The sequence below is a fragment of the Rhinolophus hipposideros genome (assembly GCF_964194185.1).
Source record: "Rhinolophus hipposideros genome assembly, chromosome: 19".
In the NCBI taxonomy this organism is placed as follows: domain Eukaryota; kingdom Metazoa; phylum Chordata; class Mammalia; order Chiroptera; family Rhinolophidae; genus Rhinolophus; species Rhinolophus hipposideros.
In genome coordinates, this window is record NC_138065.1 from 43,879,396 (window position 1) to 43,905,169 (window position 25,774).

A 25,774-nucleotide genomic window follows, 5' to 3' on the forward strand; every position below is an offset into this window, starting at 1 on the left:
TCCCCCATCCACAAGTCTTCAATTTGGAGGTAGAGACTAGTTTCCCTCCAGAGAAGTCCACCATTCTTGGCTAAAAGAAGAGGCTCAAAGGAGCTTTCTGAACAATGTGGGAGAAAGAAAGGTTAGTCCCTGTTAACTAATTTTCCATCCCTGGACGAATGCAGGTGCGGCTCTCCGGCCCCATCCTCCCCTGTCGTCTTCCCAGCGCGGGTGTCCCTCTGGGTTCTGTCTGCTAATGCGGTGCTAAGTAATCACTAATTGACTGTTGCACAGAGTGAAAGGGCACTAAAACCCGAGGCAAAAGGGAAGGTAGGACAATAGAAATGTTTCGGACGGGAGGCTGTCTACACCTGCTCGGTGGGGGTCATCAGGTCACTGTTCAAAATACGAGACGCCCCTGTGGGCCTTGTTTTGTCTACTCAATGGAAAGAAAATTCTTTGCCCGTTTCCCGCCTCCCTCCACCCCCACCTCACCTCTAGGAGGACCCGGTTGTTTAAAACTGGACTCTGGTATTGGCAGTCGTGTAAGGCGGTCTCCCAGACGTCTTGAGGACTCACGCTGCTCTAATCCCCAGAGCATTCAGCCTACATTCTTGCCTTAAACCCGCTTTATTTTTGGCGTGTCCAGAGGCAGGTACACCTAGCTTTGGTCCTCCTTCCTCTAACTTCCTGCCGCTCGGGGGTTTTATCCTGACCCCGCTTTGCTACTAAGTCCTCTCCTTCCTGATTACTTTCACCCCGCACATCCCTTTCAAAGACATTCGCCCTGTTTCCAAATAAATAAATAAATAAATAAATAAATAAATAAATAAATAAATAAATAAAAGTGATACTAATTTTTTAAAATTCCTATTCTGGATGAAGCCAACCTCTGAGCCCCGGAGTGAAGCCAGCGCTGGGTCCCATGCCAACCCCGGCTTCCCCTGGACAGGGGGTGCAACCTGCGACCCGCGCCATTTCGCCTTCCCGGGCGCCCAATGTCACCAACTCCCTCTCCAGGTCGACTTTCATTTCCATCATTGGCTGCCCAGGTCAAGACTTCGTCTCTCTGGAGCCTGCCAGCTCTCTTCAAGGTCTTCTAAGCGCGATAGCAGGGCGGGGATCCAAGGCTTGAACTCGGGCAAGGAGCGCGCCGCGCGGATCGCACGAACCCGCCGGCTACCTCCAGGCTCTCCGCCGGAGGAGCCGCTCCCAACCCGAGAGAAGCGCTTTCCAAGGGTTAAAAAGTCACGGAGAAGCTCGTGCGGCCGGTGTTTGGATTTAATTTTGCTTTCCCAAATGCTTGGTGCAGAATGGGAATGGGGAGGAAGAGCGGTTTCAGGCCGGCCTCCCCTCGCTGACCTCTCTCTTCACGCTCCCCTCTCCCAGCAGGAAAAGGAAAGGTCTCTGCCACCGCTCCCAAGCTGCAGTACACGCGTGCCAGGCTTGGCCCATCCCAACCTGCTGGGGGCCACCCGGGACTGGTGGCCAGGAAAAGAAACGGGCAAAGCGGATGGAGGGAAAGGGCCGAGGTGCGGGGACGCCGAATGTGGCGTGCGGTGGACACCGGGGCCGTCCCTCTCTCGGCCCCTTCGCAGCCGCGACCTCTGCTCCCGACTGCAGGACCCCGACTGTGCCGTCTCCCGGACGGGCACCGCGTCCGCACCTGCCTCCCCTGGGCGAGCTCTCCAAACCCCAGCGCACGCGGAGCGGGAGCGCTCGGGACCCCGCGCTGCACACAGGAGAAGGAATTCAGCATCAGTCCCGGGGCCACCCAGGACGGCACCTGCCCGCTGGGCGGAGGAGCCCTGCCCTGGAGGCCGCGAGGTCACGCCGGTCGCGCTCCCAGACCCGAGGACGCCGCTCCCGCTCAGCCCCGCGTGGCGCTGGTTTTCCGCGAGCCCGGACCTTCCCCAGGCGAGGGATCACCTCGAGTTAGGTCCCCCTGCCCCGTCTTCCGGGGACACTGGGGACCGCTCAGCACAGACCTTCGCCCCCCAGCCGCCTGGGTTACATCGTTAAGGCCGCTCCCTGAGCGCCCTGGACCGCGGCTCCGGGAGGGCGCCCTCGGCTCTCACGCCCTCACTGATCCAGGCAGAGGACCGAGGCGGCTGGAGCCCCTTCCCCCCTCGAGCGACCTCCGCCGCCCGCTGCCCCAGGCGAGGAGTTGCCGCCATCAGCCCGGCGTTTCCAAATTTCCCCCGGGGGTGCGCGGCTCTGGCCCGAGCCGGGGCGGGACCCTCGCGGCGAGAGAATCCCCGTCGGTCCCGTGCGAGGCCCGAGTCTGCCCGCGGGGACGGCCCGTCTGACCTTTGAAAAGTTGGCTGGCGCCTGACACGAGTTCTGTGACTTGGGGCGGGAGGTTGCGGGCTCCCGGGCTGGTGTGTGAATTCCTGTATTGGAATCTGATCGACTAATTAGACAGACACGGCTTTTTCCTGTTTCCCCTCCCTCCGCCGGCACCGCCAGAAAAGGCAGGAACGGAAAGAAGAGAATCACTGCTCCGGAGTTTGAGAGAACTCCTGGGCCGGGAAATGAGTCCGTTCCACCCCTCAAGGAATGGATACCGCGTGTGTGTGTGTGTGTGTGTGTGTGTGTGTGTGTGTGTGTGTGTGTGTGTGTGTAGGGGGGTACTGGGAGATTGACACCCAGCAGGAGCTCCAGGAAGGGAAGAAAGGGTCGTGGGGCATCTCAGAGATGTCCTCTGCCCAGATCCTACCAAATGCAAAACCAAATACCCTTTCCCCACAGTTCTGGGGTTCGCCAGAGCTTCAAGAAGTAGATGCTTAGGACACAAGGTAGGGTCCGGAGAAGCCCCCGGCCTGCTCCCTCTTTAGTACCCCCCCCCTGCGTCCTCCCGCCGGGGTTGGCCTGCTCTCCAGCTGACAATCCGAGGCTGCAGGCTTCCAGTTGTCTATTCCCTCGGTGCCCAGAGACTACGTGGGCCAAGGGTGGACGAAACGCCCACCTTGACGCATGTCCTGCACTGTTCCGAGTCGTCTTGGCCTGTAAAGGGGGCCGACAGGACGAAGGTTCTCGTCGGAACAGCTGAAATCGGGAGCCGAGAGTTTCGGAGCCGATGGCGAGGCGCTAGCAGCACACACCGCGGCCCCCGCCTGGCGCAGTGAGGACTCGGACCCTGGCGCTCCTCCTGCCTCGAGGGAGGCAAAGGGGATGATCGGATAGGGGCAGGGTGTGCCAGGAAGGAGGGGGACCCACGACCCTCAATCGTGGGCCAAGTAGCCGGGACCCGCAGTTTAGAACAAGGTCCCTTTCCCACCTACCCACCTGGCCCGAAAGAAAACGCCGAACCCTTTCAAAGGGGCCCTTGGGTCATGCTGGACATGACCTGAGGGTGCCGCCTCTTGCAAACAGCTCTGGCCACCCAAAGCAAGGAGCCAAGGTGTTCTGGGTTCCCCAGGAAACACTGACCTGAGGCCAGAAGAGCGGCCTGGCCAACCTTCCAAGATTTAACAGGCTGGAGCTTTAATTCTCCACCCCAGGCTGCTACTGGGATGGCTCCCAGCCTCCTCCCACCTGATTTTTCCCAAGTTTCTTGCCCCAGGCCGGCCCCCTCAAAACGATGAAGACACCCTTGTCCCAGCTTGTCCCCATATGTCCCAGCCAGGTGTGGCCCGATGGAGCCTCTGCTGGGCTGTCCGAATGGCGAGGCTCGGACCTGCCTCACCACATCTGTGCGGGGAAGCAGGAGTAGGGCGACCGTGTCAACGACAAATCTACCCAGGAACGAACAGAGGTGGGGGGCGGCAAAGTGTAAGGAACAGGACCACCAAGAGAGAGAAATTACATTACTTGACAACATTTTCCTAAAAGGCATACACCTCACCCAGCCCCAAATAAGCAAAAGAATATTCTGGAGCCGAGAGCACCAGAGACACTGAGATTAGGGATCCCTAGGCCTGCGCCCCCAAGTGCTCCATTTGTGGTGTCTCAGGGTAAAGAAGCACTGTGTGTGTGTGTGTGTGTGTGTGTGTGTGTGTGTGTGTGTGTAATCCAAACCGGTTGTCCGGTTGGAGGAATCCTATTGGAGAGCCTTTCTGTGGTCTCCTCTCTCCTCACAGGTTTAAACACCCAGAGGCCTGGGATTATCGTTCTTCCCTCTGAAGCCCAAGAACGTGTCACCCCCAACGGAGTTCCTAGACCCCTTGTCCCAGGAAAGAGAATGGTTATGTATATGTATGAAGGGACCCCACCCCACCTATGCCCAGTTCCCAGCACCAACAGCTTAACAGCCAGCAGCTAGGTCTGCTGCAATGGGACAGGATACAATCCACACATATCCCCCACCCCCACCCACCCACCACCAAAAGCTGCGCCTCAAAGTCTTCAGATATTGAAGCTCTCAATTTAGGTCAGCGTCTCCTCTAATCCAGGCAGCAGAACCAGGGCAAGACAAAGGGAAAGACAGGCCACCCCTCTGGGTTGGGCATTGCCTCCCTGGGCCACCCTGGGCCACTGGGAAGAAAGACCACTCTCTACCTCATGAAGTTTTCCAACCCAGACTTCAAGCCCTGGCCAACTGTACCTCTGAAAGCAAGTTCAAGCATTTTAGGAAATTGATTTCCTGAGGCTGAAATCAAAGTTGTCTCTGAGTAAGAAAAACACAAGGGGAGACCACCTGAGAGAGGTGTCCGGCATCCCATCTGCAAAAGGCTGTCAGAGCTTAGCCCACTGTCCTTCAGTCCTGACAGGCCACCTATGGACCACAACGGTGAAAGCACAGACATACTGGGTAACACGGAGAGGAGTCACACACACACACACACACACACACACTCCCATCACTTGAGCAGAGCTTAAGAACTTATAAGCAGCTTAAGGACTTGAAGCACCTTTGGCAGGGTTTGTGTTTGTGCAGGGGCTGAGAACTCCCTCCCTCCCTGCCTGGGTGGGGACATGAAAGAGGGGACATGAACCCCCAACACCTTCTACAGACACATCTTATTCAGCAGTAAACTCCCCAAGGCAAGTCGCAGACGTGGCACTGTTTGTTAACAGTTGACAGAATAAAACACAAAGGATAACTGTAGGATATAGTCAAAGGACAACTTAAATAGGTTTGCGTGAAGCTATCCTCTTCCGGTCCTTTCTCAAAAACTTTCTGGGAAGCTCGGAACACACTTCCCAGCCTGCCCTGAAAGATTTGGATGGGAAGAAAACCCTGCCATGGAGACCCTGGGCGCAGGAGGGCGCGCTGGTGCGCCCTAGTTCGTAGGTAGGCAGCACCCTTGGATGAGCCGGTCCTTACTTAAAATACACCTCGAGGATGTAGGTACCGTTCCACTAAAGAAGTCTCCGAGGAAGCACAGCCCCTTGGCAAGCAGAGTAAGTGCACCCTGCGTCTCTCCTCGGTGCCCAGGGGCATTCCGCAGAGCCCGCCAGCCTGCGGAGCAGAACTCCCGCGGCGCCCGCCGCGCGCGCTGCTCCGGGACCTGCTCTGGCTTCCACACAGCTTCTCCACCGCAGACTCTCAGTGGGAGATGGGCGACAGAGACAAAATCCCTCAGAAAAAAAAATCCCTGCGCGCACACACCTATACAAACACGGAGACCTGAGATAAACATGCCCTCCTTGCTCGTTTCGGGCTCGGGAACGAAAGTGGGAGGGCGAGCAAAACACAGACCCTGGTCTCTCCCCTTCCGAGTCCGAGACACCTCTCGTGCGCAAGAGCTGAACCCCGAGTTTACAACTTAGTCCAGCCGCTTCTCCCTCCCCTGCATTCCTTGGCTAACTGAAATATGGCGAGTGGACTTCCTCACTAGGAGCAGGCAGTCCCTGGCGGTGCAGGCGGCAGGAGCTGCGGGCAGCAGCGTCCAGAGATGCACCCGGCGCGCGCGCCCTACGCGCGGGGACAGAGCGTGTGGCCTGGGCTTCCGCGCTGCCAGCCCCAGGGGGCGGGGGACGCACTCTCCAACTTCCCGCCAGCCGGGGTGAAGTTGCTGTCACGGTACTGGGAGCTTGGATTGTAGCTCCGGGGGTGCAGGATGATTTGGGGAGACCACCCAGCCCTCAGGCCTGGCCTGCAGCTCATTCCCCTGGGCTCCCGAAACAGCTCTCTCCCCAACCGTCCTATAAAAGCCATGGGTTGGGGATGCGGGTTCGCTACCCTCGGCTCGCCTCCAGCACGATCGGTGAGGCTTTTGCTCTCGGCCCCCAAAGCCAAAAGCCCTTCAAACGCACTGTGGCCGGTGCCCCTGCCCTGTGACCGCCTCTGCGCCCGGGCCGCCGGCCTCTCGCCCCGCCCGGCCCCTCCGGTCCCGGCTACGCGCAGCGTCCGGCCCGCCCCGCACCGGCCAAGGATGCTGGCTGTCTCGTTATCAAATTAAATCAGCGAGAAAGGGGGGTGTCTTACGTTGCATCGGCACACCGAGCATCTCCGGGAGCCCCTTGACAGCCCCCTCGGCAGGGACAGCTGCGCTCTGCATCATCTTGGAGCGAGCGCCAACTGGTCGCAGTCTACGGAGATCTCTCGCTCGCTCCCTCAAGCTGGATTCAGAAATTTGAAAATAATAAGAAACCCAACCCGGCCGCCGAAGTCACTGTGGCAGCCGGACCCTCCGCCCCTCCGGGAGGATTCCACAGGCTGGCTGGCCCCCTCCCCCCGCCGGTCCTCAGTCCGTTCAAATCCCTTTGATCTCGTTCTCCCGGGTTGGTGCACATCCCGGGTTGAGACGCTGTTGCTGCAGCCCTGGCTTTTTTCCCCTCCTCCCTCCCCACCCCCCCACCCCCGCGGCGCTCCCCCTCCCCCTCCACCCTTCGCGTGCCGGACGCCCGGGAGGCCGCGGTCGCCCAGGCATTTTGATTCATTCACACTGCAGGAACGGCCGTGACGTCGCTTTCCGCAGGGAGGCCCGCCCTTCAGCCAATCCCCCTACCCGGCAGCTGGTGGCAGACCCCGGCCGGCTGGCGGGAGTGGGGGTCCTGACGCCCCAAGCGAGGCCGGCCAGGCGGGAGGGCGGGGCCGCGTGGAGCGGGGAGGGGCCTCGCGGGCCGTCCCCCACCCGAGCTCCCAGCCGGGCGGCTAGTGCGCCCCGAGTATAAACACTGCGGTGGGCTTGGCCGCGGCAGCAGGTGGTCCTGGACCACTGCGCCCAGGACTCGCAGGTTTCTGCGGGTCCTCCAGGGGTTCCGCCCCCGCGTGACCACCCCGCCCCTCCACTCAGACCGCGGGGCAGAGAAGGGCGGGGCAGGCCCTCTGGAGGCCGGGGCCGCAGGGCGCTGTCTTCCCCTCGCGCGCTCTCGGCCCCGGGGCTTCCCTCCGCCGGACCGGCGCGCTCCGTGACCACACGATTCCATCCTCCTCCTCCTCTTTTCTGGCCAATTCCTTTCCCGCCGGTGCTCCCCAGACCCTGCTCTTTCTCCCCCCACGTCTAGCTGAGGCTGGGCCAGGGACCGCCGGGAATGCGGGAGTCACGCAGCGGGCGGCGGCCAGGGAGGGACTGCGCGGAGGTGTCGGGGCGCGGGCCCAGGGTGCGCGCCCACGCACACTGCGGCCTGCGGCCGGGAGTCCGCTCTACCCTCCTCCCTCACCCCGTCCAGGCCCGGTGCCTTTTGGCTGGAGGCCTCGTGGGTCGCTCTGCCCACGCGCGTTCAGCTTGGCCCTGCCTTCGAACCCCAGAGGGCCCTGTCCCTCGCCTGCTGCATCCGTGGGAACAATCCAGACCTCGTGCGTGGGGGGCGGCAGCGCGCACGCGGACACCCGCGGGTAACTAATGAAGGGGGCGTGCGTGGCTTATTGTAATTAGGCGACACATATAAACACTTAAATGCTTAACGCAAGTTCCCGGAGGAAATAAAACAGAAGGCCCACTGCTGGGACGAGTCTCCGCGGCGGTTCTCTAATGCTTCATCAGATGGATGGATACTCGACGCCGCTCACTGCAGCCTCCGGAAACCAAAACCCCCGCCACAGGACCCAGCCGCTCTCCGGGTCCCAGCCTTTGCAGCGCACCCCTTCTTAGTTCCCTTCCAGAGATGTAGACAGACGTGTTATCCCAGTGGGGTTCAGCTCGGGTGGGAAAGGAGACTGTGTACCCTCTCCAGCTTTCCGTCGCGTTCCCTGCTTTTTTAACCCCTGTCGTTGTTCCCAAACGGGAGACACCAGCATTGACGAGGGACTAGCATGAGATTGGGGAAGACAGCGTGGACCGTCTGCGTTTAGAATTTGTCTTCGACTAAGTCACAATGACTTCTATGTGTACTGGCCCTGGGTTGGCATCATGACTTCCCTGATTACCTGCGAGGTGACTCCAATGCTCAGAAAAAATGCAAAGAACCTGATGACGTTTTCTTTCTTTCTTTCTTTCTTTCTTTCTTTCTTTCTTTCTTTCTTTCTTTCTTTCTTTCTTTCTTTCTTTCTTTCTTTCTTTCTTTCTTTCTTTCTTTCTTTCTTTCTTTCTCTCTCTCTTTCTCTCTCTCTTTCTCTCTCTCTTTCTCTCTCTCTTTCTCTCTCTCTTTCTCTCTCTCTTTCTCTCTCTCTTTCTCTCTCTCTTTCTCTCTCTCTTTCTCTCTCTCTTTCTCTCTCTCTTTCTCTCTCTCTTTCTCTCTCTCTTTCTCTCTCTCTTTCTCTCTCTCTTTCTCTCTCTCTTTCTCTCTTTCTTTCTTTCTTTCTTTTTTTTTTGCCTGATGACATTTTCAATGTTTACCAAAATGTTTTCTACAAAAATATAACTAGTAAACAAACACGAGGAAATGCCACACTCGTTAGCAACCAAAAACAAGCAAAACAAAATATCCCAGTGCATACCTCTATTTGCCTGTTAAATGGCCAACTGGGGGAGAAAGTCATAGAACCCTGTCCTGCTGAAGGTGCTTTGAAACTGGAGTCTCACAAATATTGCTGGTGTGTTTATAAACTCTTAAATCCGTTTGAAAAACAATTTGGCAATATGTATCAAATCCATAAAATTTTCATACCCTTTAGCTCATGTAATTCCACTTTTGAGTGTCTATTCCACGGAAATAATAAAATTTGGAAAAAACATCATACATGAAGATGCTATTACAGCATTACATTTTGGAGAAAAATAAATACTCAACAAAAGAAAAGTGGTTTAGTGAAGTATATTATATTTGTTTGGTAATATGTTATAGAATTATTGAAACTATGAAATCAACAACATGGAGATGCTGGTGAAATACTAAATTTTAAAAAAGCAGGATGCAATATTATATGATTATAAGTAGTATGAAAATGTTAGTAAAAGATAAAAGCAGTGATAAGACCCATTGTTAGCTAGGATGTTAGGAAATTACAAAACAATTTCCTGGTGGGAATGCAAAAAGAGACAATGTCTATTGAGGGCATTTCAATAATATGTCTTACAGCCTAAAAATCTGACCCAATCCATACAGAAATTTAGCTACAGAAAATAATCAAGATTACTTATAAAAATGTAGTTACAAAGATGTTTAAAACATTTTAAAAAATAATAACCTACATATCCAACAATAGGGGATTATTAAATAAATTAAATAAAATGGAATGTTATATAGTCATTAGAAAATACAACAAAGGATATTTAATAATGTAGAAAAGTGTTTGAGCTTTTTTTTTTGAGCTTTATTAGGAAGGCGGAAAAAGAGACTATGAAGCAATATGAACTTTAAGATAATTTTTAAAAATAAGAATAGAAAAATAATATGCTAAGATAAAAGTGGTTATCTACATAGTGTATATTTTTATTTTCTTTTTGCTTTTTCCAATTTTCTCAATAAGCACATCATTTTATAAAGCAGAGAAAAACTAATAAAACTGTTTTGAAAAACATTGGGGGAAAAACTGATGGAAAGCTATTCAAAAGTATGAAAGGGACAAAGTATCTTAGGAAGATGTATTATGGAAATTTTTTCTTTTTTCTCTTTTCCAGATTTTCTGTAAAGTGGTTATATTTTTTCAGTAATGTTATTAAAAGATAAAATATTTATATGCAGTGAAATGTAGAGCATATGTGGTAATTACTTTTATAATTTAAAATTATATTTAAAAAATGCTCTCTGCAGCTCCTTCTCCCCTGGTCCTCTTCCTACTGCACATCAATAGCCTGTCACTGGGTGAGGGGCAGCACTGCTGTGGTGGGGACTCTCCTGGGCCCAGCACTGATGCAGGGGATGCCATTTTCACTTCCACCCAATGGCAGAAGGGCCCTGGGAGGCCCATTTTGTCCTCTGTTCTTGAACTTGTGGGCAGCAGCTCAGCCAATAGATGCCCTTTCCACATTCCAAGACTTTCCTAGAGGCGTTTGCCTCCTGGTAGTAACTGGGTGCTATTCCCAAGGTCTGCCACTGACACCTACATCGGCCAAGACATTTTACTTCCCCTCCAGGGGCCTCAGCTTTCCTATCTAATGATGAAACCCCAATAAAAAGCTTTCCTTACATATATTTTTTAGTGCCTACTGCTGCTGATAGTAATAATAACAATATAATAGCATACGGTGATAAAAAAAAAATCAACATTTTCTGAAAGTTTAAAACTGTGCCAGGCCTCAAGGTGAGTGCTTCTACCTGTGTAATTCTACCTATCCCTCACAACAATTCAATAAGTGGTATTATTATACTTACTTGGTGTATGAAAAAAAAACTGAGGCTAATGAAGCTAAGCCAGCCTCTTGCCTGCAGAGAATGGGGGAATGGCTGAATCCCACAGGAAGACCCCAGGTGGATTTGTTTGGACTTAAACCTCTGAACTGACTCAGCAGGTTTTTGGTTTTTTTCACACCGAAGGCCGCCCAGGGCTGGCAGATGACCTCCCAGAAGCAACCTGACCTCAGACCTATGATTTTTGGCTATGACTTGGTTGGCAGGTGGGCAACAGAGGATGGGCCAGTGGTGATGTGGCTTTCCCCAGGTCTAAGCTCTGTCAGAGCAGGCAGTCAGTGGTCGGTAAGAGGGTTCAGTACTTCCTGGACACTTACACATTACATTTCTGGGAACCAAACCCAACATGTCAGTGGATCCAATTCTGAGGGTAGAATCTCCAGAAACCCAATTTAGGAAAATGATTATAGGTTGCATTTGTCTAGCACTTTACATTTTTCAAAGTTCCTCCTCATATTTTATTTCATTTGATCTTCATAATCATGCCTGGGCTTGGGGAGGATTATCGGGAAACAGAAAAATTAAGTGGTTTGCCTAAGGTCACACTGCTAATAAGTTGCAGAGCCAATTGGAAATTAAACCCAGCCTTTGACTCCCAATCTGGTGCTCTTTCTACTCCACACAGCAGACACTTGTGTGTCTTCTAACCCTTACATTTTAGAAGCTTCACAGAGTGGGTGAGTTCACCCTCAGATGCCAGGAATCCTGAACACTAGCCTCTTTCTCCACTGAGGCACAAACTCAGTGCCCCTGCGCCCCCATCACCCCTTCTCCAATCATCTCCACCTTGTCCTCCTTCCTCTCCAACCCTCTTTCATCATTTGCATTTTGAAACTGTTTCCTTAATTATTCTCCTGCTGTTGGAAACCTGCTCTCCCCGTCTCTGTGGCATTCTTTGATTTATCTCTGTCTGGATAACAGCTCCCCGATTCTCCCTGGGGAATTCAATTTTCATTCATTTTTCTGCTGGCCTAGATTGATATAGACCCTCTGCCCCGGTCCATATTACTCATCCCAGCAGAGAGAGCCAAGGAGACCAACCCTCAGCACAGCCCCTGGGGAGCCACTGTCTTGTTCAGGGAGCCACCAGGAGTTCTCCAATAAAAGGACAGGGGCCTTTGCTCTCCTCCATCGGTCCACCCAGTCCTTCCAGTCATTTGTCACAGGCCCCTTTCGTGAGCCCACCACTTTGTCATTTGTCTCCTTCTCTTCCCAGAACCTTCCAGGGACCTCTCCCCTCTACAATGCTGATCAGAAGGCAGTTGCTGCTCATCTTAAACCTGCCCTGTATCCTTGACACAGGAATTTAAGGGACACGGGAAAGAGATAGTCCTTTACTTGGGCACCTAACTCTCAAGGTGAAATTCTGAGTCAGTCTCGAAATGCTCCATATAGGTGAACTCATTTAATCCTCACAAAGCCTTCGACGCAGGTATTATTAGTAGTAGTATCCCCATTTTACAGATGAGGAAAGTGAGGCACAGAGAGGTCAAGTGATGTGCCCAAAGTTGCTCAGGTACTAACCAGTGGAACCAGGATATGGTCACAGCCACAGGTAGTATGGCTCTGTCTTTGCCAGCACCACCAGCATCATCAAATAACTCTTATTTGAAGGTTCCATAGCCAGATGGTAGGTCCACATAGATGACATTACCTGACAGGGCCACGTCCTCTGAGAACTACATGTGCTGCCATCACACCCATGGCCTGTGTGCATGGAGCACTGGGGAATAAATCAGGGAATTTCGTATTGTTCTAATCTCACAGTTTGCTCTCTTTGTTTCCCATCAAAAATCTAGAGGATCTTAGGTCATTCCTTAATTCATGCATTCCCTGAGCATCTATTGTATGCCGGCTCCTTGCTAGGCCCTGGAAGACAAGACCTGGCATGCCAAGTGTAGACAGTATATAGCTTACTTGGCTCCAGGACTCCCAGCATTCCTCTGAAATAGTGTCAGCAAAGTGTCCCAGGTGCTCCTTTCTACCTGGTGCTGGAGGGAGTAGAATGGGTCAGTGAATGCTTGGACCCTGGGCTCCCAGGACCTGCGTTCAAATCGCAACTTGGACATATCCTAATTGGGGTGACCTTTGGCAGGTTCCTTCTCCCTGGCTAAATGGGATAACAATCATACGTACTCTCCTCATAGATGGTCCCCAGAAGCACCAGAGGAAGCTTATCCCGGGAAATGTCAGCTGGCATCATTAGGGTACCCCCTCTATTATTTTGCCTGTTTTTTTGTTTGTTTGTTTTATACTGATGGAAGAAAGCAGGGGACACGAAACACTCTTGGGTGTTTTCAAGCCAAGACTCGAGCTTGGGAGCTCTTCTCTTCCAAAAATGTTCGTTGGGAAAGAGAGACACCCAAGATCATGGGGCCATTTTGGTATTTTTCCCCTGCGGGGGTGGAGGAGACTTGCTCTTAACACTTGCTCACAAGTGTTAAGGTGCCAAAGCTGCTCCTTGAGTGAAGTTTTAGCTGTCGTGTGAAAAGCTCTCACTCCATCATGGAAACACGATGCATGTACAAAGCAGGGGGACAGGGAGGTCCAGCAGGGTGATGGCTTGGAGAGGGTTTCCCTGAAAAGAGCCTTCTGCTATAATGAGTCAGACCACCAGACTAAAACGCTGATACCTAGGGCAAGTTACTTAATCGTAGCAACTTCATTTTCCTCATCTGTAAAATGGGGATAACCCCCCTACATTACAGGGTGCTTGTTGGATCAGAGATAATGTGTATAAACCCCAGGGTCCAGCATGCAATGCACAGAAAGCACTCAAATGTCACTGGTGGACGTGAATCACAGTGACCCACGATAGTAATCAGCGAGTTCAGCTCCTTCTGCTTCCCCAAACAGCCTTTCCTCGCCCTGCTGAGATACTCGATCCTATACCTCCTCTTCCGAAGCTACGCTGCCCACACAACCTGCAAGTATGCTCTTTGCTTTTGTTTGTTTTTAAAGTTGACTTGTTATCCAAGTTCATTTATAGAAAGTGCTTGGACTCCAGAGGCGGCCCAGCTGATACCCTTGCTCCCTTCCCTACTTTCCCTCTTCCATCTCCAGGGCTTGCAGACACCCTGAATCCAAGAACAATCTTAGTCACCCACATAGTCGCAGTGCTTTACCGTTGAAGGGCCTTCACATACTTTCGTTCCCCCACGCCTCACGCGGTAGGTCAGGCACATCACATGACAACCGCGTTCCAGATGAGGAAACTGAAGGCAGGTAGGTGGAGCTGTCTGCACTCCACACCAGGGCTCGGTCCCAGAGCCTCTAAAGAGAAGGCTGCAAATGGGGAGGCGTGGGGATGGAAAGCCCAGCTTGGCTCCATTTAAAAATAGCTGCAGGTGTCAAGGCTAATCACTAACAAACCACATTATTATTTTGGCGAACAATTTTTACTGGAGGAGCTGAACTCAGCAGTTTCCTCTCAGGAACTGACTTACAACCCAAAAGCGTGGACGTGTTAGATGTGTGCAGAGGTGACCAGAGAAAGGCCCAGTCCTGGAATTCGTGTGAGGAGAAGCATGAGGCAGGGGTCAGACTCCTGACTCTGAAACCAGAGGGACTTCAGTGTCAGTGCCGGCTGGGGTGTGACCCACTCTGAGCCCCATTTACCGATTTGTATAGTGGGGCCAGTAACAGTACCTGCCTGACAGGATTGTCACAGGAGGGCTACAGCTGTTACCACAGTCCCCCTTAAGTATCAGCTATCTTTAGTGGATAAGGACAGGGAACTCGCACCATTTACATCTCTCATTTCCTGGTCTCCTCTCTTCACAGCTCTGGTTCACTAAGCAGGCGTTTGCTCTTAGTCACCAAAGCTTTCTGCTTGAAAACATTGGCCCACAGAGAAGGGACCAGGACACTGGGACTGTGGCCACTTTGGATGGTCAAAGAAGAAACACTAAGAGGTTTGGGGATGGGGCGGGCAAAGGATTTGCCCAAGGCCTCATCTGAGGAAGCATTCCATAGAAGACAAATCCTGGGTCTCTCTACACCTGAGTTTTGTGGCTGTGGGAATGTAAACTGTCCACCTGTGTTAATTGGGTGTGGTAACCCTCAGATTATCCTCCTGAGACGGACCACATGAGATCCACCAGGAAAAGTACCTAAGGCAAATGCTCCCTGAATGTCCATTCTATTCCCCTGCACACAGTACCTGGCAGATTTACTATGCACGTCAATCTCTTGGGCAGGTGGTTTAAACACAGATTCTGATTCAGCAGATCTAGGACCCGAGATTCTACGTGTAGTCTAACAAGTCGCCAGGTGACACCGATGCTGCTGACCTCTGGGCCACACTGCGTGTGGGAACGCTCTAGGCCTCCGCTAACTAATACAGTACCCACTTGTCACAGGTGGCCACTGAGTACCAGAAAAAATGCTATAAACATAAGTTACATATTGGATGATGAGAACTTAGTACAAAGAAAAGAATGCAAAATATCTCGTTAAGGTTTTTTAAAACTTCTATTACAGGTTGAAATGATAATATTTTGGATATATTGGGTTAAGTAAAATCTACTATTAATTTCACTGCTTTCTTTTGTTAGTATGGCTGCCAGAAAATTTAACATTATGCAACTGGCTGGCATTATATTTCTAGTAGACAATGCTGTTCCAGGGTGTTTCGACTTGAATGTCCTGAGCACACATGTACACACGTGCACACACCAGTCTCTTTTCCTCCTAGCACCTAGCACAGTTTCTGGCACCGAGTAAGAGTTTGCTGGGTGAATGAGAGGGGAGGATGTAGCCCCACAAGAAATAGGCCCCACACACGATGAGATCTCAGCTGCACAAGACAGTGGGCAGGGCCAGAGCAGGTGGCTGTGCCTGAAGAATGACCATCTCCCCCTTGTAGTTGACCCTGACCTGCCACCCATCCATTCTCCTTCATCCTCGGCCCCGCCCTCTGCTCTTTTCAAGCCTTGATGGCCGAGAAAAAGGAATTCTAGTGCTCTCTCCCTAGGGCTGCCCAGAAAAAGAGGACAGTCATGGGACTGTCTGAAGTCCAAGGACCACTTTATGCCCTGGAGGCTTCCTGCCTTCCCTGAAAGCCACCTCAGCTAAAAGAGGGGGGAGATCGGAGGGGATGCCACCCTTTTCTTCTGCTCCCCTCCTCCAGGGTTCTCTTTGTGGTCCTTGCCCCATCACTGCTGGGGTGGGGTGAGGGGGAAGCCCATGTCCCGGGCACAGGCCAGGCATAAGCCTGCAAGGACCACCCTGAGCCCGGCACAGCCCGAGGGGATCTCAGAGAACAAGATGGAAAGCAGCCTCTGAAGATGCTCCCCGGCTCCTACCCTGAAATTAGCATGGAGGAAGAGAGGACAACTAAGCGCCGGATTCCCATATCTGGTGCTCCCAGTGAGCAGAGTCAGGTTTCAAGGCACTGGAGTCTGGGATGTGGGAGTACGGGGCTTTCCCCAGGAGGGTCCCTAGGCTGCTCAGGAGCTGGGCTCTGCCCCAAACCACAGGGCTCGGGCTGATTTCTGCCCCCTCCATCGGGCCAAGTGTGTGTGCACTTGGGCCCATACCCTCCCCCTTCAATGCCTCCCACACCCTCCTCCTGACTACTTCCCCTCCCTAAGCAGGACAAAGAGAATTCTCGAAGCACGTGAACTTACCAGAGGTCAGGGGAAGAATCTGCCTTCATGGTCAGGGTTTGGAGGCTGGGAACGGCTGTTGTCGCTGAGTGCAAGTAGCTCTAGAGGAAAATCAGAGAGGGTCTGGGAGGGGAGCAGTGTCCCCCATTTAGGGCAGGAGCTGGGGAGGGGGCGTGGTGGGTGGAGTGGGGGCTGTTCCAAAGGAATGGGATTCGGACAGAGGCCAGTGGAGGCCCCTCTTCTTTTTTCTCTGAGAGAAGGTACTCTGCTCCCCCTTGGAAGCTGGGAAAATGAGGGTCTGTCTGGGGGAGGGTAGCAGAGGGGCTGGAGACCGCCTCAGAGAAAATTAAATTGCACTTGAGGGCAAATTCTATTAGGGAATAGAGCCTGTCTCTCAACAGCCTGCGTCCATTTAGGTGATTAGCTCAGCCCAGCACCTCTACCCCAGAGCCCGGCAAGCTCTGTCCCTCTGCTGGGGGAGCCAGGCTTGTGGCCTCTGGGGGCCCAGCCACCTCTGCTGCCCTCTCCTGCCCCCCAGCTCACCCTGGGAGGACCCTTGTCTGACCACTCACAGCCCCCAGGCTCTTTCAAAGTCTCCAGGAGGGTGTGAGCACCCTGCTGTTCACAGAGACGGATTTACCCTGTTTAAGTCTGGGGCTGGGATGAGGGAGGTCGGAGGGCAAATACGGGAGAGACCAGTGGGCGCAGGGTGGTCAGCTGGCTGGAAGACCGGAAAGATCCCGTTTGGTGGTGAAGGGAGAAGAGAGAAGGCAATCTGGTGAGGGAAAAGGCAAAAATAAAAGTGAGGAGATGGACAAGAGGCAGGGTTTGAATCTGCAGGATTTGGAAGCAGGGAGGAGGTACAGAAAAAGACAAGTGGCTGACCTTTGGAGAATGTCAACGGTAGCGATACATTAACATAATGTAATGGTTAAGTGGTAAAATACACTCATCTGTAAAATGGGCACAATAATAACGTGTACCTTAAGGGGCTATTATGTTGTTGAAATGCACACACTAAGAGTTCCTCGGGTTGGGCGTTGTTAGTAGCTATTGGTTGTTTTATCATACATTCGTGCTGTATCCAGGATTTGGCAGAAGGGTCTACATCTGAGATCCTGTGAAGGCCCATTTATCAGCCCCCGATTTCCTGGCACCAATGGCACAACGTCCCTGATTCACAGGTCGATCTCGATGGGCTGGCCCCTCCCCTGGACACTGCTGACCACCTGTCCCAGGAAGAGACAGTCCCTCTTCTCCTCTAGCCTGACCAGGGAAAGAGTTAGTTTGATTTCCCTCAGTTGCTGGCCATACAATTACTTCATTTGATTAACAACACCTTTTGAAGCATCTGAAATGTATCCTGAAGAGAGCGGTGTGGTTTCCTGAACAAGGAGAAACATAAGTACATGCAACGTAAGAGGAGTTCTGAGAACACGTCCACAACGGTGTGTAAAGTATTGTCACTGACTCATGATATGAATTATTCTAGTGTAGGTGACCCCCCCCTCTCACAGGCTCTTCTCAAGCCACCAAGTGCCCTGGGGACACAGAATTTCAGCGCCTAGTGAGTGTCACCTTTAAAACAAGGGTGAGACAGTGTATTTACATGGCTGGCATGGTTGCACTTGCCTAAATAGCAAGGGGTTTGTGTTCTGTGGGGAGGACACAAGAAGGAATGTTCAGAAAGGGAAGACCCGAAGGAGGGACAGAGAAAGAGTGTGGTGTGCTGGGGACAGGGACATTCCCGATTTCAAGGCTGCGTGCAAGTTAGTTGTGTTGTTTGTTGTGGCTGCAGGGAGAAGCCCAGGCCTCCTCTGCCCACACTCCCCAGAGTCTCCGTCAGTGTGCTGCCCCTGGCCTTGGCCTCTGCCCAATGGTCAGGGCTCTGGTTTAGTATCTAAAGGTACTTGGTGAGTACTGGGAGCTGGCAGATAGCCTGCCCCCACCCCGGCCCCAGTGGAGGCAGCTCATATCACCCAGGGGCCAGGCTTCCTGGCCTCAGACACACCACATAGCTGCTGACAAGGCCCCTGCTCCCTGAGAACACCCTGCCCACCCCCCACTCCGTTGGATAACAAGAGGCGGGTCCCTCCTTGGGGTTCCAGCCGTCATCATGACAAGAGAATCCCCGAGAACACACACTTCTGTTCTTGACCGGACTTGGGTACCCCCACCTTATTCCAGCCACCCTATCATGGGGACCTCTCAGGCAGCTCTGAGAAGGCCCAAGATAAATCAAGGACGGTTGCTTCTCATTAGCTTCACTCTCCAAAGGCATCTTATTTACAAGAGACCTCAGCACCAGAGACCTTGGGCAAGTTACTTAACCATAGGAAACAGAGAGTAACACCTGCCTCTCAGGATTACACATGAAATCCCTGTTGCTCCGTGCCTGGTCCTTCAGAGGCACTCTGTAGATGGCGATAAACATAGGTATGAAGTGCTCGCCCCTTTCTCTCCGCCTCTCCACTGACAGTAAAGAAGCTGTCTTGTTCAGCATGACATTTTCAGTTCCAAGGACGGGGTCCAAGCCCTGTCCTAGGTAAATATTTGTTACATAAACGGATGAAGGAGGGAGAGAGTTTGGGAGAGAGCCACAGCTGCAGGACACCTTCCCTGGGCACTGCGGTAGCAGCCGCTCCTGGAGAGGCCATCGGTGGCCCTGTCAGGCCTGGTTAGGCTGTCGGACCTGTTATTGGTGTGGTCACTGGATGGATACTCACGGCTATGGCTGTCAGGGCCCCACTTCCCTCTTACTTCTAATGGTCCCTGGCTTTCTATGCACTTCCTGCGCTCCCAGGGTACTCTGAGGACTTTATTACATAGGCCACGTGGTCCCTGTGATGAAAGCTCAAGAAGAAGGGGAAAGCCTGGGAGGATGACCCTGAAAAGCCACACCAGCCTCCGGCTTCAGCCGTTATGGCTGCAGTGAGGCTGGGGGTCCTTGTCTGTGTTGCCCCAGGCCTACGATGCTGCTTCTTCCCTCGTTCCCAAGTGCTGGTCCCTCCGAATCCCACCTTCCACACCTCTGACATCACACGATCAGAGCCTCAGACTGGAAGCTTCTAAGAGGACTTCCTAACCAGCCCCCATTCCTGCAGATTTATGTCTGTGAGCCCCTGCATGGCGGGCGGGCTCTGTGTGAACACAACTCACCAAAAAGGCCTCCCAACGCACAAGTCTTACGGTGCTTCTGGGACCCAAATATTTCGTTCAATCCTTTTGGGTATCTCTCCTCTCCCCAGGATGCTAAGTGCTGGGACAAGGTGGAGTTGAGTCCCAGCAAAGTCAGGAAGTGAGTTCGTTAATGGTGGGCCTGGAGGCGACGCTGTCATTCATCGGCCACTAACCGAGCAGCCAGAGTGACAAACAGAGATACAGGGAAAAAACAGTGTTCGCTAGAGTGAGGGGAAATGAGATGTATGTTATTGACTGCTGTGCTTGGAACAAAAATCCTTTCTTTTGCACCTTGAGCCCACGGCAGAGGGGTCACCTGGCTGTTGTCTCTTCCCCCAGCTCCCTTGCTCCCACTGCAGTGCCAGGATTTAACCTGAGGCCTGGCACATCCTAGGTGATCAGTAGATATCTTTTGAATAAATGGGGGTACATTCTAGGATGTGCATCTCTCCAAGCATGTCGTTCTGTTTTTAACACCCTTTTCAGTGCTGCCTGCAGTGAGGCCTTTGAACATCAAAGATGCTTAAAGATGTTAGGATGAGTGAATAACAAATTAGGGAGCAGCTACCACTGTGGAAAAAAGGACGTTTAAGGGTCAAGGAGACCTAAGCTTAAGTCCTGCTGCTGCTCCTTACCAGCCAGGTGACCTCGGCAAATGCTTCTCTGCGCCTGAGTTTCTTCTTCTGTAAAGAAGGTGTGGCTAACAGCACCCAGCACACAGCAAAAGGTCACTCTGTGTTATTATTAAAAGCAGAGTATTTTAGCCTTCTCCCCTAATTGCCATGGGCCAGGGATTAGGATGTGGGGGGGTTCACTTTAAAGACCCAAGGACACCCAGGCAGCCAACACCTGTGGCCTCTGAGAGGGGTGTGAGCTGCTTCTGGCTATTGGGTGTTGCAAGTGGCCTTGAGTCCTGGGGAGACATGTGCCGCTCCAGAGAGGGGCTCAGTACCAGTCCTCAAAGGCAGACCCACTATGTTTTCAAAGTCCTTTGTTCACGTCAAAGTCGTTTTGCATAGCATGTTCTTTTAAAAACCTTTCATTTCACATATTGTTTTCAATAGACAACACATGCTCAAGTATTCAAAAAAATTCAAAAGGACATAGAATGAAAAGTCTTTCTCCCTCCTCTGTCTCCCCAGCCACTCAGGTCCCCTCCCTGGAAGCCAGAGTACTGCTAGTTTGTTACGTATTCTTGGAGGCCTGTTCTATGCCTATACAAGGAAAGACACATTCTCTAAATATCATGCGTCACCGCGTGTTTTGCACTTAACACCACACCTTGGAGACCCTTCCATTGATTGCTAAGTTAGTTTGGGAGGCGGGAAGCGCAAAATAGGGGGCTTGAACTATAAGAATTCTTTTTTTAAGTGTGATTTTCCCGTACAAACAAATAAATGGACCCATGGATCATAATGAAAAGTTCCAAGGAAGATCCATGAGTATATGGAAATGTGAGATCTGATCAAGGTAGCATCGTAAATTAATGGGACAGTTGATGGTGATGGGGACACTGGCTTACTAGGTGGAGCAAAAGAAAACTGGACCTCTGCCTTGTACCAAAGATGGTCTCGCGATGGATGAAAAACCTAACCAGGCAAGATAAAAAATTATAAAACTAATAAAAGAAAACATTGGAAAATACCAGCATTACAGCGAAGCGGTGGGATAGAGCTTCTTAAATAAAACCCCAAAAGCACAAACATCATAATGAACGAGTTTCTGTTCTATGGAGGATACTCTAGGCAAGTAAGCAGACTGCAGACTGGGAACAGATATTTACAATGTCTACAACTGCCCTCGTCATCAGCAGTGCAGACCCAATGACAACCCTGGCGGGAAGGTCTGGCAGGAGTTTCTCCTCGTCCCAATCAGGGAGGCACAGGGCTCTGAGGTGAATGGCTCGGATGGCACAGCAGGCAGGTGACTGTGCCAGGCCAGCAGCCAGGTGACTGTGCCAGGCCAGCAGCCAGGTGTGCCGGTCAGCAGGTCAGCTATCCAAGCCCTCCCCCAGCCAGGGCTGAGGGGCGAAGCACTTGATTTCTGAGACCAGTTTCATTCGTGGCCAAACACAGGTCCGACTATGAGTACCAGCCCTGAAGTGTGTGTGGTAAAAGGACAAATTACCCTGACGAGCTCCAATTTTCACCCTCCAGGAGCAATTCCCTGCAGGCCTATTGCAGAGTGACAAGTGTGAAATGTGGTCTTCATGGTGGATTACCAGCCTAAAGGAAGCTGTCACCTTCGGAGAGAGTGGGGCAAGTTCCCTTTCTCCCTGCAAGATTTCCTTTCTGTGTCTAGCCTGTGGCCCGAGCAACACCTCTTGTCACCACTGTCCTGTTTCTGCGACGGAATCAATGTTGTGTATATGTTTTGGGGGTGGGGTGATTTGCTACAGCAGGCCACAGTCACAGGTGCTTCAGACTGGGACAGGCAGTTTCCTGGGGAAGTGCTGGTCCTGACACGTTGTCCCGCTTCCGGAGGAAAGCTCTGGGGGGGGCCTGAGGGCCAGTAACATTCACAGAAAACGTTTATGTGAAGGAGCCCTGCCCTTAAGGAGCATGGAGTCGAGAAGGGGAGACCCACCTGTAAAGAGTTCCATTGCAACTCAGCCTGGTAGAGGCCCCAGAGAATGGCTGAGGTGTTGTGCAGCTCCACGCAGTCAGTGGGATAGACAAAAGCGGCACCTCTCACTTGGTTTTAATACTTTGGCCCATTATTTTCAATAGGGCTTTCGTGCTTTTCTTATTTACAATAGGACTTTAAAATATTTTAATCCTGTTTATTTTCCTTGTCCTTTTTTTTCTTTTCAAGAGAAATGTTTATTGCAAAACTTCAGAAACCCACTTAAGCATGTAAGTCAAAGCCAGAACTAGGGTGAGGCTATGAAGACACCTGGGCACCGAATTTAAGGAGAAGCTCACCCTCAGGTACTGACCCCCAGGGCACTGGTGGAGCCCTGGAGATAAGTGTCTCTTTATGTTGTGCCTCCCACGGACCTCCCTTGCCTCCCCTTAGTCGCTGCCCTGATTTACTCTGAAGTCCACCCCACATGCCCTTTGCAGATATAACCACTGGTCATAGTCTGGTGTATAGTTTTCCAGACTTTTCCTAGACAAACATTAACACCATATATATATATATATATCGTGCAAAAAAATGTACACACATTTTAAGAAAGGACAAAAAACTGTATTAAAATTACGCTGATGGTAACCACTGTGAGCACCTCTTGTTATTGCAGAAGTCAACCGTGACTTGTATTCATCTTTTGTTATCGGTATATATTGGGTATTACAATTTTAATACAGTTTTTTTCTTTCTTAAAATGTGTATACATTTTTTGGCACCCTGTGTACACACACACACGCACACACACACACACACATATACAGTGGACCCTTGAACAACACAGGTTTGAACTGCAAGGGTCCACTTATATTTGGATTTTTTTCAATAAATACTGTAAATGTATTTTCTTTGCCTTATGATCTCCTTAATAACATTTTCTTTTCTCTAGCTTACTTTATTCTTTTCTCCAGCTTACTTTATTAAGTATGTAATACATATAACATACAAAATATGTGTTAACTGACGGTTTATGTTATCAGAAAGGCTTCCAAGTAACAGTAGGCTGTTAAAGTAGTTAAGTTTCTGGAGGAGTCAGAAGTTCTGGGAGTTGACACTCCTAACACATGTGTTGTCCGAGGGTCAACTGTAGAATAGTGTTGTAAATTTTGTTATTTATATATTTATATGTTATTTATATACATAAATATATTACATTAATATATGTAAATATATTAATAATGCATACTTAAACATTTACATTAAATTACATTTAATAGTCACATTATTAAATATATATTCAGTAATAAATAGTAATATTTATGTTTACAGATCTTGTATCAACTTGCAAACTGATCTCGTTTCAAGATCGCATATTTTGTAATAGTCATATCCCTTTATCATATTTATGGCTTATATTTTCCCAGGTTTTCAATATGTAGCTTGATTTTATTTTTAACTTATTTGTAAAAATTGGTGTTGTCAAGTACATCAAACTCTTACCTTAGTTATAGTTTCCATTTTTCTGATGCTTACAAAAATAGTGAAATATTCAGCTCTATTTTCCTATGCCTTATTTTTTACATCGCTGGGATTTATTTTGGAATACGGTGTGAAGGCAGGATCCTCGCTGAATTTTTCCTAAATAATCATTATTCTCAACACCATTTGCTAAACAGTTCCTCCCTCTTCAAAGAGGAACTCTGACCATGGGAAGCGTTGAGGTTTGAGAACTTGATTGGGCACTGCAGGGCAGATTCAAGCTGGATAAGGTTTTTGGTCCCTCCCACCCCAAGCTGCAATTCTGTGGTGAGGAGGCTTCCCAGCAGACACTGTGAGAGGCAGGTCATGCCACCATGGTGGCGGAGAAGGGGGTTGAGCAGGCAGCACTGACGCCCACTTTCTTCTGGAAGAGGAAGAGCCCATAGCCCAGGGAAAGGCCTCTGCTCTCTCAGTATAGAGATGAGCAAGCTTTGCCAAAGGAGCACCTGGAGACTCGCCAGCCGTGCCAGGTAGCTCTCACCCTAGAATCTACACAGACAGTCCTTCAGTTGTCCTCAGCACCCCCAAGCCCAGTGCCTCCATGGACGGTCTCCCTTAGCCTTATCTCCTTGTGTTGCAGAAGCCCTGCCCCCCATCTTTGCCTTGTGACTTCTAGACACTTTCCTCCCCATGTGTGACCCATGCCTGCACACACACATCGGGCTGGGGTGAAAGCTAGCGGGAAGGGGCCGGGGAGGGTGAGCAGAGAGCCTGGGTCGGGATCCCCGGGCTCTCCAGCGCCCAGCCTGGAGGCCATCACACCTGCTCACTGAGGCTGCTGTCCTCCAGGACAGAGAGCTAGGCTTTGAAAGGAGTCCTGATCCTCCACGAGGAGCAGTCAGTCACCCAGGCTCCAGGAACTGGGATCCGGGGACCTGGGAGCTGTCCCTGGAGCCCAGTCAGAGGGCTAAGGCCCAGGGAAGGAGTGGGAGGAATGAGAGGGGCAGTTGTTTTCCCTCTGGGCTGTGAATGACCCCCCAGGGCAGCAGAGGAAGGGAGAAAGAAGGTGTCAGGGCCAGGCCAGGCCGGACAAGGAGAGAAGTCCGGACGGCACAGCTGCAGGACCAAGGAGGAGGCAAACCAGCCACAAGCGGGTCAGGGCAAAAATGAACTTGTTCTTCTTGGAGTTTGGTTTCATTCTTAAAACTGAGTGTGTGTGTGCTGACGGAGGTGGGGGAATCCTGTCAACCTGTCCTCCAGGAAGGTGGCCGTGAAATGGGAGGTGAAGGGGGAGATGGGGATGCTAGGGAAGGGACGCGTGGGTTCTCCCTGGAGCACCCCTGGACGCTGGAGGAGGCTCAGGGAGGCAGCCTTGGGGAGAATGAGGCCATGCGTGCTGAGTGAGCGTTCCCTTTCATCGTCGTTCCAGCAGGACACAAATCATAGGCTGTGATTTCCTTCAGTCAGTAGTCCTTTCTGGAAGGACCTCAAGGGACCACCTCTCACTGAGCTGACAGTAAAGCAACTGGCATCACAGAAGGAGAGGTAAAGCCCCCTTAGGCACAGTGAAGCCCAGCCTGTGGCCTTCATTTTACAGATGAGGAAACTGAGGCTCGAGACGGGAATGGTTCACCCAGGTGTTACAATCCGCTGGTTAGTGGCCAGGCCAGGGGAATGAACCAGGTCTCCTCCTCCTCCTAGGGACTTTCCTCCAGTGCCAAGGCAGTGAGGGGCCCCTGGAGCCCACTCCTCACCCCACACCCAGAGTATGGCCTGCACCTGGGCTCCCCTACCCCCACCCTCTGCCAAGTCTGCTGGGGAGGAGTGAGGCCAAAGGGGGCCACCTCTCTGAGACCTCCTCAGCCTAGAGGCGGCTTCTAAATGAAGCCACCCTCAGACTGGTACTCCGTCCTTTACCCCTCCCAGTCCAGAGCTTCTTATTCTCCAGGTCAGAGAGGCTGCCGCCAGCCCCCAGCCCCCCACCTCCCGCCCCCTGCTGAGCCCTGTCCTCCAGTACTTACTACAGTCTCTCAGTTTTTTCTCACTTTACCTCCAGAGTGTAAGCTCCGTAATAGCATGGACCACGGGATCACATCTCTCTTCTCTGTTTACCCCCAAGCTTCTAGCCCAGTCCCGTATTGAAAAAAATCCTTTAAAATATTTTTAAAAGTTTTTTGCTTAGAATTTCTTGTATTCACTGTTTTTCTTTCCTGGGCGTGGCACGTGCTTTCCCCTCTGCCTGCGATGCCTCTTTCTTCCTCATTTTCCTTACTAACACTCACCCATCTTTCAAACCCAGCTTAGCTGTCTCCTCCCTTAGGAAACCCTTCCTGATT

General features: G+C 51.5%; 1 protein-coding gene across 1 annotated transcript in view; it reads right to left on the reverse strand.

The window, feature by feature from the left end:
* Positions 1-6,443, reverse strand: part of LHX4 (LIM homeobox 4) — a 41,899-nt gene extending 35,456 nt beyond the window's left edge. Inside the window, exon 1 of the mRNA XM_081025286.1 lies at positions 6,353-6,443. Within this exon, the coding sequence (XP_080881412.1) occupies positions 6,353-6,428 (76 nt within the window). The 5' untranslated portion in view covers positions 6,429-6,443. The remainder of the gene's footprint in view (positions 1-6,352) is intronic.
* Between the last annotated feature and the right edge of the window lie 19,331 nt (positions 6,444-25,774).